General features: G+C 33.8%; 1 protein-coding gene across 2 annotated transcripts in view; it reads left to right on the top strand.

Annotated features, from left to right (window-relative positions):
- LOC129221410 (vacuolar protein sorting-associated protein 45-like) overlaps nucleotides 1-13244 on the top strand; it is a 262766-nt gene extending 249522 nt beyond the window's left edge. For both annotated transcript variants that reach the window (XM_054855891.1, XM_054855892.1), the window contains exons 12-15: nucleotides 2063-2184; nucleotides 4352-4483; nucleotides 8922-8991; nucleotides 13111-13244. In XM_054855891.1, coding sequence (XP_054711866.1) covers nucleotides 2063-2184; nucleotides 4352-4483; nucleotides 8922-8976 — 309 coding nt within the window. In that variant the 3' untranslated portion in view covers nucleotides 8977-8991; nucleotides 13111-13244. The remainder of the gene's footprint in view (nucleotides 1-2062; nucleotides 2185-4351; nucleotides 4484-8921; nucleotides 8992-13110) is intronic.
- The last annotated feature ends 610 nt before the right edge of the window (nucleotides 13245-13854 follow it).

Raw genomic sequence — 13854 nt, forward strand, 5'->3', positions numbered from 1 at the left:
CTTTGTAAGGTAAGCAGTTACTAGATATTCTGTGAAAAGAAAAAAAAACCGGAAGTGCTACAATCGCAAGGGAATTTTTTTGTGAAATAACTGTCCGTTATTCGGAGTGTCCGTTATTCAGAGGGAATTACATGGAATGGCCTATATTGAGGGACTGGGACTTGCAAAAATGTCCGTTAATTAGAGGTGTCCGTTATTCGGGAGTGTCCGTTAAGGGAGGTTTCACTGTATATGATATGTATATTGCAGGGGCGGCAAATAGGGGGGTCGAGAGGGGGCGGTCGCACCCCCAAATTTTTTGAGAGGAGTGATAAAAAACGAGCAAATTCAATTTACGTAAATCGCAAACCAATGTTCATGAAAAACGAATCTTGCTAGTTCTCCGTAATGGTTGAAGAAACTCGACATATTTTCAGACATGAGCAAGTGTTTTCCGTGTTTTTAAATGATTAGAAATTCATCAAGCATTTACCGACCTTTTCAGAACAGAAAAAACTGATAAAGAATGATGGTTAATTTTAACTAAAGACGTAAACCTCATATAGGCTAAATATTTCATTCTTGTGTGCTCTGTGTAACGACGGTTATGAGAGATTCATGCAGTGGTGTGGCTGCATGATTTTCACTAAATGCCTTGGTATTTTACATTCATTGTTATGCTCATATTTTAAGTGTGTCTATTTAATGAGTGTTCATCACTTTCTTCTGGTAGAAACACATTTCAACTGCTCATTGCATTGTATACTTTCATAAAAACGTCTTAAAAATAAAAGCTGTTTTCGAAACAAATATCTCTCCATCAACAAATATCTTTTCTGTGTGCTCTTCAACAATGCAATCTCAGGAGGACACAAGAAGGTCTTCAAGAGACAATACAAGATGGTCTTCTAAACCTTAAAAACCCTTATCAATAACTTCAAAGCAGTGATTTTGTGTGAACTCTTTCAATAATGAAGAAGCTGTCTTTTAACATGTCTTCATATGAATTTTTATTCGTTTTGTTTGTATTGCGGAGAGTTTTTGAACAATGCTTTACTCTATCAAAACAACTTCAATCATAACCTTAATTTTTGGACTGTTCAAGCTTCAGTTTAAGCTACAATTGAAACTATTAATAAATTTCACGTGGATGTATATTTCAACCAAGCGTGTCTTTAAAAAAAAATTCTTACTCTAGAGAATTTTTAAAAGGTGCAAAAAATATTCAAATGAATTTAGAAGAGGTGACCAAAATGCACATGATGATGTAAAGTCATACCTTGATTTAACGTATTGTGTAAAATAATAGATTCAGTTTCTAATGAAATTAACACAAGATTTGATGATAAATAGTTTCCTGTATTGTAGGCTCTATATGATCTGGATTGGATGTTGAAAACAAAAAATAAATTGTTTTAATTATGTGTAAAATTTATAGCTTGAGGCAAGAAGAATTGTTTAGAGATTAGCCTAGAATAGACCATTCAATGAAGAAAAATGAAGATCATCAATTTTTAAAGTTATCTGGGTGATTTTTGAGAGCAAGATGTGAAAGGTGTGTTTTCATACGTAACTTTGCTACTTCAATTATTTTTCAACTATTCCAATCAGTTAGTTCAGTTCGTAGAAAAGAATCATTTTCGTGTTTCAGAAGTTTAGAGAATTATTTTCGAAGTACAGTGGGGAAAAAAAACTTAGCTGAAAAAAGAGCATGACACTGGGCATTGCTGGATTAGTATCAAGATTTCCTGTTCTTCCGTGTTTTAAAAATCAAGCATCAAAACTTTGTCAAAAGGTGAAAACTGTAGTTCCAAAACACTTGGTATGATAATATGTTCTAAAACAAACTACAAATTTTGTCATAAAAATTTAAATTGTTTTTGAACACTTATTTTTATTAATTCTAAACCCATATCGTGATTACTTGCTGTTAGCCAATGTGTGTTTTGGTTCCATACTGAGGTAATTCATATTTAAGAAACTCGACCCCCCAAATGAAATGCTGAAATGCCGCCCCTGGTATATTGTACTTATGTGATGTCGATCCACTCATTATATGTTTATATTTTTACCTCTATTACAGGGTGTGGAAAATATTTACACTCAGCACACACCACTGCTGAAAGAAATCCTAGATGACATTATGAAAAACAAGTTGAAAGAAATGGCGTATCCATACTTGAGTGGGACGCAACTTCGAGAAAGGTATGAAAAGACAATTAATAACTCTTTGTTGGATATAAAAAAAAGTTTCTACTTAAGTTCACAAAAGAAAAGCTTACGTGTCGAGAGTAATAAACTGCTGTGTAGATTATATTTTTCCTTTGTGTCCCGCTTTCACAGTTATTTACTTTAAAAGTTTCTACTAGACTGCTGTGCTAACCACAAGAGTCTCATGTGCAGCTGAGCTCAAATGGAGAAACAACAATTTAAAGTTTCGCATCTCCATATACTTACTTGATTCAGTTTTCACTTTTACAAAATATTTCCCATTCACAAATAGCCATAAAACATCATATTTACGTAAAACATATTCAAACGACCACTTGGAGACAATAACTTGATTTTGATTTTAAAAATGCAGAAACAACTTTTGTGCCCAGCATGTCAGTATACTCGAGTGTTATTTGGCATTAGGAAGTTCATAGAACAGGGTTGGTATGAAAAACTTTTTTTTTTTTTGTTTAAACCAGGTTTTTTTGGTTTAAACCGTTTTTTTTTTTTTTTTTTTTTTTGGTTTAAATACATTTGTGAGAAAAAAAATAATTTTCGGAAGGTAATTAAGGTTCCATGTAATTAACAGTTATTCAATAGTCACATTATACCTAATTTCTTGATTAATTAAAGAGATAAGAACAAAATCTTGTAACTAAATTAAATAATTAAAATAGCTTTCTGCGGGGAAATATTGATTGAAATGTTTGACTTGATTAACATATTAGTATGCATGTATATATAGACCCTTTATGATACGAAATACTTCAAGAAGTGATTGTGATGCGGGTTAAGATAAAATATAATGAAGATCCAAGGAAAAAAACTTTATAAAACCAACATAATATGAATAATTATCGAATAAAGATGAAAGTTATATTTTTAAGCATAATCTTTTCAAAAGAACAATTTTCATATTTTTTCTTTCTGATCTTACATAATGCTGAACTATTATGTATCATAATATGAAGTATAAACTTTTTTTTTAAAATTTGATTCAAAAAATATCATTTGTGTTCACCAGCAGAACAAATCTTAATTTTTAGGTGCAAACAATTAAGTTATACTGTTGATTACTTTACAAATCAAAGTTAAAATTCCAGGAAAGTGCAAATAAATGGGCAAAAATGTCACACCCCTGCAACAGGAGTGAGCAATATAATGGATTGCATCTACAATAAAAGATTCAATCCTTAGTAAATCTTAACTAATCATGCAAATTAAACATTTTGATGGAAGTTGACTGAAATCTGCTTTATGGCACATATATGAAATAAAAAATATATTTATTTTTTTTCGATTAAAGCTTGTAATACATTTTGAAGAAGCAACTTTGCAATTTTAGTATTTATCTCTGCAACTTAGCTAGGAACTTAGCTTAAATGGAATTTTACATTTTTCAATGTGTGTGGAGAAATCAATGTAAACCTGTAAAATGGATTTTTTTTTTTTTTTTTTTGGCTTTAAAAAAAAAAAAAAAAAAAAAAAACATTTTTAAAAAAAACCGCATGGTTTAAAAAAAAAATAAAACAATTGGTTTAAACCATGGTTTAAACCAAACAACCCTGTCATAGAACTGTGTATATAATGCGATAAATGTGATTGAATTTGTGTAATCCCCAGTGATTATTCATAGTCACCATTGAAATTGGTAAATGATAAATAACTGAATATTTACTAAGCTATCCTGTGTATACATTTACATTTCCAATGAGAAATATAGCATGTAATGCTTTCGTGCACAGGGAAATTAAATTATCTTACAGCTTGCGTTTTCAAAGTTAGTGTTTTCATGTGGGATAATGAGCATAAAAAAAATTTGCAAAAAGAAAATGGAATTGTGAAATATTATGAATTTCTAAATACATTACACAAAATAAATACATTTAAAAAATCTGAATGCATTACAAGAAATATTTAAACAAAAAAAAACTTTGTAAATATTAAAATTTTTTAAATGCATTATTAAGTGCAAAAAATTTCGAAATTTTCAGTTTTTTCCATGTGGGAATAAACCCCACAGAAAAAAACTTTTTCCCCCAAAATTTCCTTGGGTGTTTTCCTACCGTTCTCATGTCTAGTGAGAATCAATACTTGTTAGATGATGTGCCTAGTTTAAATTGTTTTCTTTAGAAGTTTTTACCCCTCTTCCTCACAGGCCTCAGGATGTGATTGTCTTCATAATTGGCGGAGTTACTTATGAAGAATCTCTGAATATTCATCTGATCAACAAACAAGCCTCTGGCATGAGAATCGTCTTAGGAGGAACTACCATTCATAACTTTAATAGGTAATGATGCATTCTTTATCCAAGATGGGCATCACCAAAACTATTTAAAAATTGTTGAAGATATCCAAATTACATTTTATAAAGTATGGCAGTCATATAGATAATTTCACAGAACAATTGAAGAATGTAGACATTAGAATAATTTTAAGCACCATCACTAAACTAAACTCTACTCAGTGACGGGACAGTCCATGGAGGCAAAATCCTACTGTGCTCATCTCAGTTTATGAGACCAAGGGCTCTGGGGAGCAAGAGCAGATGTGCCGGTCAGGTGGTCAGCCGAACGCAGAACCCCCATTGTTTAGATCTCTAGCATGCCTGGTGCTCATTTTACAGACCCACTGGTGAAAGGCGGAGTCGGCTGGTAATCCAATTCGGTTCTGTGCTATGGAAGCGTTAGCACTGAGCCATGGGGCTTTACCAATACTTCTAATGTACTAATTATGCAACTTTTTAATACATAATATTGCCATACATATGACTAGATAGTTTTGCCATAAGTATTGTAATATTTATAACAGTCAAATTTATTTTTTAAACTGACTGCTCACTTTAGATTTTAGATGTTTTCTTAAATATTCAGAAAAATATTCAATTTATTTTGAAACTTTATAGGTACAAAGAACATGTACAGACATTTAGGGCAACTTTAGACCTTGTGTTTGATTTTTGCAGCACTATATATTTTTTAGTATATTTGACTTGAAAAGGAACAGCAGAAGTAGTGCTGCCCTATGTCAGCAAAGTTTTTTTTTTTTAAATTTCCTGTGGCAGATTGTGAACAGTTACAACACATGAAACAAAAATGAAAAGAGGAACATAGAACAAAAGATGCTGCAACAAAGTTCATAAATCCATATTGTCTCTAGCCTCCCAATAGCGCTCAACGAGGGAGGTCTTGCGAAGCTTAGTACATTGCAGTACGTGGATGCGGTCCATGTCCTCTCCAGAGCCACACAGATTACAAGAAGGGGAAGGAACAACTCCGATTCTGAAAAGGTGTTTTCGCAGGCAGCCATGGCCGGTTGCCAGGCAGAATTCTGCAACTGCTCTGCGTCTTGAGCCATTACGTAACATCAGAACAGCATCTCGCCAGTTTTTATGGAGTACACTGCCGTGTGCAGGTAAAGGGCAGTAACTGCAAATTTTTCATTTTTTACTTTTTTGCTTTTTTGTCATCTGTTGTACGTTACCTTTATTGTGCAAAGTCGCTTATTTGGTTTCCGCTGAAAAAAAGGCGCGAGAAAGACGTCTAATTTCAACATTTCCCTATTGTTAGTATTGAATCCAAAACGCGTTTCTTCAAATATCTCGAAAACTCGTTTCTGCAGTTACTGCCGTTTACCTGCACACGGCAGTACACATGTGTTAAGTTCGTCTTGTGCACGGGCCCTAACTGCATCATTAAGAAGTTTTTTAATACCACAAAAAGGCACTTGTCGGGGAATGCTCTGTGTGACCAGAACACCCTTTTCGAACAGGTAATCTGCAATCTCATTACCAGGTACCCCACAGTAAGAATGACCGGCATTACACTGCAATACACGAAGTGTATTGACCTTAGGAGGTGGAGACATGCCAAATTGTAGATCTTTTAGCCACTCGAGTGTTACCAGGGTGCACCACGGGGAGGTAGATCTACAGGCACCTCTATCAGCAAAGTTATAACATCAGTTTTTCACTTTTTATTTTCCAAAATAAGTTTGGGATACTGCACTCAGTAATACTGTACACAGCAAATACTGTACTCATAATGATTCGATTGTTTAATCCAATCATTATGCAGTTTCTGTTTGAAATCAGCTCTCTCAAATGCTGAGTTGAAGTTACTGAAATCTCTTTCAATATTGTAATATTCTGTACATATGATAAATGATAAAAATCTTGTGATGCTATGTAATAAAAATTGTGTAGCAATGTTTGTTCAAAAAAATTAAATTTTGCTCATTTTCTCCCACCTACAAAGAAAACTCGATTCTTTTAGCTCTTTAGTTTGTTTTAAATCACCTTCCAGTTATAAATATATATACAGTCAAACCCCGCTATAACGAACCCTCAACGGACCGACTTGAGAGATCGCTATAACCGGGGGTTCGCTACATCCGATTTTCCCAAAAAAAAATAGTCAAAATTCGGTAATAATTTACAATAATAAACATCATACTTGAACAATGACTTCATTAGTAGTTAGGGTAATAAAATGAAGTTTTAGAAATAACTAGTAACTATGTATATTTTACTCAAAAATAAGCAAATTTAAATTTTACCTTTTTTTTATTTATCAGTAGCATGGAAGAAAGACGTTATTTTCGGTTGAAAACTTTTAGATTTTATATACATATCATTAATTTTTTTCTCAACTACTGCAAAAGAATCCACAATATGTTTGTCAATGTTTTCAGTCGCAAAAAAATTGTTCAAAATATTTACAGCTGCTTTTGCAGTGGAAATGGATGGTCCTGGATTTGCATCTTCCGTTCCTTCATCATTGTCCGAAGAATCGTCATCCATATCTGAAGTCAAGTTCATCTTTTCGCTTACTTCTGATACGATATCGCTGTCACTAACTTCGCCAGATGTAGCAACATCGTGATCACAAGATTCGAAATGTTCAATTTCACTTTGAGGAAATACGTGCACTCCGTGTTTTTCCAGCCACTTGGAAATGGGAAGGTTGTCATCATCATCGTCCTCATCATTGCCTTTATCTTCATCCTGTTGCGTTTTTCTAAGTCCAGCATGACGAAAACAATTTCTGATAGTTGAGTCAGATACCATCCTCCAAGATTTTTCAACCAAAACAATGGCATCAAGGAGGGAAATGTCACAGTCCTTGTTGTTATCGTAACATTCTAAAATGCGCAAGATTAGCTGTTTTCTGTAATGACATTTAAGGCTACGAATTACTCCCTGGTCCATCGGTTGCATTATTGAAGTAGTGTTGGGAGGGAGAAAAACTACTTTAATCCATTGTAAGTTCCTTGGTTCAACGTGTGCTGAACAATTATCTGTCAGCACAACAATTTTTCTTTTCCCTTGGGACAGCTCCTTATCCCATTGTTGGAGATACTCCTGGAACAAGTCAGCAGTCATCCAAGATTTTTTGTTTGATTTATAAACTACAGGAAGTTTCTTCACGTTCTTAAAGCACCTGGGCTTATTCGATTTTCCAATAACCATCAACTTTTGTTTTTCAGAGCCAGTCATGTTAGCACAAACAAGAATGGTTATCCTTATGTTGGAGTGTTTTCCGCCGACACATTTTTCACCTTTTAACTTCAATGTTTGATTTGGAGTCAGCTTATAAAATAAGCCCGCTTCGTCGGCGTTAAAAATATCCTTTTCGTCGTAATCTCGAATGATGTCCGGCCACACATTTTGCATCCAATCCTTCACATCAGAAGAGCACACACTTGCAGCTTCACCCACAACTTTTCCACTCGTTATGTTGTGCCGTTTCTTGAATCTATCCAACCACCCGTTAGAACAGACAAAACCTTTTTCATTAAAATGTTCGGCAAATTCATTTGCCTTTGCCTGCAGAATGGCTGCCGTTATCGGTACATTTCTGTTCCTATGCAGAGTGAACCACTTAAATAAAGCTTCGTCTACATTTTGCCTTCCTGCTTTTCGCATTTTTTTACAGCCATTTATGTTTCTTTCATAGGCAGAAACAATTGCATCATGGTTCTTCCAAATAGTGGCTACAGTAGATTTTGAGAGCGAAAATTTTTTGCGAAGTGAGGATTGGGTTTCGCCACTTTCTAATTTGCAAATTAATTGCACTTTTTCTTCAACAGAAAATGCTTTGCGTTTATTTCCACTGGCCATGATGATTTCTACCTAGTTCACACGATTATCCGCAGTGGAAAGGAAACTAAAAATCAGAGCAAACGCACGAGTGACCAATAATCTTGTCCTTTGACTAAAACCAGTTGAGAAAATTGAGAGAGCTTGAAAACAGGCTCGCCCCACACCCCCCACCCCTGAAAAAGCAGCTGCTCTTGCAAGGAACAATAAAGGAGGAATGTGGTTTGGACTGGTTATTTCCTAGAAAAAGGGGTGAGCATTGTAGAAGATGGAGTTTGCTGAAAGAACAATTGCTAAAGAATTTCACTGGGGCATGTGCAAAGAAGAACTTGAAAATTCAGACATTTTAGGATCGTTATAGCCGATTTTTTCATGTTTCTGGATCGTTATAAGCATATGCAATTGTATTAATGATATAGGGCTTCGGTTCGGACCAATTAAAAGGTTCACTACAACCGAGGGATCGCTATATCCCGGGTTCGCTATAGAGGGGTTCGACTGTATATATATTTGCCGTGGTCAAACCAAACAAAAAGTTTTTTATTTATCCTTTGTAATTATTTTTAGTTATTTCATTTATTTATTTGCTCTTTAATGTGTATTTATAGCCAAAAAATATTATTTTCAGTTTTCTTAAGGAGGTGAAATCTGCTGAAAGGTTCAGCACGTACATCCATGATTAGTTTTAGTTTAGAAAGGTAAGAAAAAGCTTTTGTATTTATTCCATTATTTTGCTCTTGATATTTGTATTGTAAGTTTTATTCAATACTAGAGGACCCGAAAACAAGGCCGTATCCATAAATTTTTTGGGAGGGGCCTAACACTCACACACATATATACATATAGTAGACACACATACCCGCGTAAAAATATTTAACAAAGAAGATGTTTTTCATCTCGATTTTAAATGATTCCACTGTTGGACTGTTATTTTTATTTGAATTTCTTATTATTTTTTTTTATTCACTTTGTAGTGGTAAGGATAACAAGAGAGTCCCTTTAAGTCAGATGTAGAGCATCCATAATTTCAGGGGTTCCCCCCCCCCCCCCGGGAAATTTTTCGAAAAAATATATAAAAATCTGTATTTTGAGGTCTTATATGGGGTAATTGAGACTGCCAAAATATGAAGAAAAATATGCAAACAAAGTCTTTTAAAAGTTATGCATTCTTTTGCAAATAGAGATCAATCAAAATAAAAATTTGCCTGCTCGACAAATTGTTGACAATAATCGACAGAGAGGAAAAACGGGGACAAAAGAGAAAACACATTGTCATTTGCTCATATCGACTTTTAGTGTAATTTGTTTTTGATCACTTTTCCAACACTCCCCCCCCCCCCTTTTCATCAAATACTCTACAGCATAAAAATTGTACAAAATAGTTTTTAAAAAATGGTGTAGAGATTTAGAAAATAAGAACGAAAGAGTAATATTCTGGCCATTTGGACAATTCATGTTTTATTTTCTTAATAAGAGACAAAATTGAAGAACTTTTCAAGGAATTTCAAAAACTTAAATAATTTTCAAAGACTCTAGGATAGTTGAAATTATTTAAATCACTTTATTTGCACTTTTCAGAAGTTAATTGCATAGTCTTACAAAATGGTTATAACTTTGAAAGACACTCCCATTTTAAATTAAAAATAAATGTAACAAACTATTTCTCAAAACAAACATTTTTTTTTAATCACAAGTAGTGCAGAGAATGAAATAGAGTAGAGTATGTTTTTTTTTTCTCATGCTTAAGATATTAACAGTATGCAGTAGAAGTAAGATAAAAACAAGCAGAAACAAAAAAACTACTAAAATACTAAATTCGGTATTAAATAAATAGCAAGACATGGCACATATCAGTCAAAAATTCATCTTGAAAAATATGCTACAAAAACGCGAGAATCATGATTTTACATTTTTTAACTCGGGATGTATCAAGGAGCTGAATTTGGCACTTCTTGGTAACCAAATATGAACCTCTAATCGGAAACTGGGAGCCCGGCTCAAAATCGATGCAGTGTAAGTTTTATAAGAGTTTTAAGGGGAGGAGGGCAGAGGGGGGAGAAGGGACACCTGTTGGCCCGGGCCTGAACCTGAACAGGGTCCAATATTTTTAAAACTAGGGGTGAAAATAGGGGGTAAACAATATGGAGAGGGGCCCAAAAAAATAATTTGTGACGGGCCCCAAAAAATTTTGTGCACGCCCTTGGAAGAAGGCGCAAGTCTACCAAACTGACAAGGGGCCTGCCTTGGCCCTGGGCGACCCCGAATTGAATTGGGAGTGAGAGAAGGAAGTCCTAATTAATGGTCTAAATTTCAAGTATGCTTTGCAGCTAATGAGAACTAGAATTGCTTTTTCTGTATTTCTTCAAATTTTCATTCATTCAATAGTTGCAAAATTAAGAATTAAAAAACTTTGTTATTTTTCCTTTTCTGTCAGTAGAAATTTAAAAAAAAAATCTGTTTTGCAATATGAAACATTTCGAGTTTGGGGTTGCGCACCCCCCCCCCCCCTCCTCCTCTGGATACAGCCCTGCCCGACAGAGCTTGCTCTGTTCAAACTTTGTAAATTGAGAAGTTGAAAAATTTCAATTAACAAGTGTTTGAAACCTTTTGTGGAAAAAAATATGTGAAAAGCAAATGTTTTAAGCTGCTTGTTGTCAGAATGCGTATATTTATTACAACTTGATTCATCTAATACCCACTAAGCAGTAGTTTATTAACTATTTTCTCTCGCGTACTTAAAAGATCTTCATAGATTGCATGGTTTGTTCCTTCAGCCATACTCAAAGGATAAAAATCGGGCTCAGATATTAAGTAAAAAATCGAACTACCGTTTTAAAACAAATGGGAAATCCCGCTGCAACGTCCCCCATATGAAAAAACCATTGAAAGGATATTGTTTTAAAAAAAAGATAAAGGTAAAAATAGTTCCCTGAATAAGCGAAAATCACTCCCCTCCCCCTCCCCATGTAAAATAAACATTCTTCAACTAAAATGACTAAATACTGTTTAAAAACCAAAAACAATTCTTTGCTATTAAAAATATTTCCCCAAATAAACATAAAATACAATAAGTTACATTAACAGTAGCTTTAAAATGTAAACAGATAATCACACAACTCTACTATTTATGGCCCAAGTTGCAAAGCCACCATGTTACTGTAATCCAGCCTATCATAAAGTGAAACAAACTCCGACTAATTTGTGGTCTGATCTTTTGAACGAAAACTTTTAAATCCCGCTTTCACCCTGAGCATTGTCTCACTATCCTTACTTGCATCCTTGAATGATCTTCATATATTGCCTAATTTGTTCTTTCCTCCAAAGATAAAGATCTTCCACTGCACTGATCTTTTGTGTTCAGAGCTACCCTGTCGTAATTTATCTGGACTAAAATAAAATTTGTTTCGTCTTTAAATTCCACCACCTTTTCCTTTAATAATGTACTGATTAGTTTGATAATCCTTTAAGTATTCTTGCCATTGGTTCCAAAACTCATATGGATTTGAGCCGAGACACAAATGTTGCTAGGTACAATACTTTCTGATCATTTGGTTAGGAGAACTTAAAGCGCCGATCCGGTCACATGGTTCAACTACGACAACAGAAGACACGGTTTGTGTGAACCTTGTGAAAGAAACCCGATTTCTTCTGTTACTTTACTTTAAAATATATCACGGGAACTAAAATCGTTGCTTTCAAGAAATTGAAGGCTTCTCTCTCTCTGTCTCTCTCTATTTTTTATCTTAATCGACATATCACAGTAGGAAATTTCATTACAAAAAGTAGAGCTGGCTTTCTTATTGGCAACAGGTTAAAAAAAAATTTCAGTTCTCACTCAGCTATAGGTTAAAATAAATATTAATCATTTGGAGATATAACCATCCAATGTTTAAATTAGTTAATTAACTAACAAAAATGTTTCCGATTCAATCCATAGCGATTCTAAACAATTCTTGAAACAACTTAATTACACACAAAAAATTTGATCAAAATCGGTCCAGCCGTTTAAAAGCTTTATGATTACAAACACACGCACAGAAGAAATATAGATATTAAAATAACCTAAACTTACCGCCATTTACTGCGGCAGTTTGTTTTAGAGGAAAGAAGTTTTGCTATTGATTTCTAAAAAGAAAATGTAGCGGTTTGAAACTACTGAAAACTTTTGATTTTATTTCTATAAAATAATATCGGCTACTTTGAATCGGCTACTTACTACCACTAAGAACAAAAACGTGATTTTGTTCTTAACTTGTTCCAATTTTTATTTATTTATTTATTTATTTTTCATTTGAAATTTCTAACAAGAATTTGATATTAACGATGCGCAAATTACAAAATATATTGTATGCACATGCATAGCAATGTAAAATTGCTGGAAATTTTGTGGTGGAGACAATGTGGAATGGCTTCTCTGTATCCAGCAGTACCAGCATTGACCTGGTAGATCTTGTCAGTCCAGAGGAGATAGGATTACAGACAGACACACGTAATGACAGACGCGCACAGAAATTAATAGTATAGATTAGTTCTAAGAATTTAGGGTTTATATGAGATTGAGGTGTAGTGGCTGCCTTCAGTGCCCCCCTTGGCAATAGCCTCTTCCTTCTATCCAGGCCAGTATGCAGTAAATTTTGTAATTTGCGTCACTGAGTTTCTCTCTCCCATTTCCTTTGCATTCAAAAGATGTTTATTAATTATTTACTTTCTAAGAATATTCATTGAGTACTTGATTATGTCTTTTATGCTGATGTATTTTATATTTCTGTTAAATTGCAACATGAAAGATTACTTTACCTTTTTTTTTTTTCTTTCAGGTTGCTGTTATGAGGAAAAAATCATTTTATTATAAATCATTCATTATTTATATATTTTATCTTGTTAACATATTGAAGTCTATTAAACAAACATTCCTTTAAAAGTGCGTTTTCATTTCGTTAACAAAATCTTTATTGTGTTGCACTGGCTGATTAGATAATTATAGTATAAAGATATACCATTATAAGTGAAAGAAAAATAAAGTGATGTAAGTAAAGTAAAGCATGTATTATTTTTGAAGAAATGTAAAATTAGATAGTGATGAGAGTAGCTCACACATGTTTTGGAATAGAGGGAATCCTTTTTCAATGTAAAAAAAAGCATATACAGTGACCTCTCACTGATACGTGACCAATGGGGACAACGAAATTTTCGCGCATAAGTGAAAACTCCCCCCAAAAAAAAGCTTAACTGCAATAAGTTAACATCAGTTATAAACATACTAATAGTACACTACTAATACTAATGAATAAATATGCAAATAATTTCCCTAAATGCATTGTAATTTAATAAAAATGTAAAATTTGAAGTTGTAGGTTTTGTCATTTTTTATACACTACAGTACGTAAGCGAATTCCCCAAAACCTAAAAAATGTCACATGATCAGTGCTATAGTCTACGAGGATGCAAAAGATTCTCGATAGGCTACGTCAATGCGTATAACTTGAGCACGACTTTTAGTGACGTCAACCTTTTCGTATGTAACCTTGTCTCCCCTCTCGATGTCAATCACAGGACTAATT

This window comes from Uloborus diversus, chromosome 4, assembly GCF_026930045.1.
Source record: "Uloborus diversus isolate 005 chromosome 4, Udiv.v.3.1, whole genome shotgun sequence".
In the NCBI taxonomy this organism is placed as follows: domain Eukaryota; kingdom Metazoa; phylum Arthropoda; class Arachnida; order Araneae; family Uloboridae; genus Uloborus; species Uloborus diversus.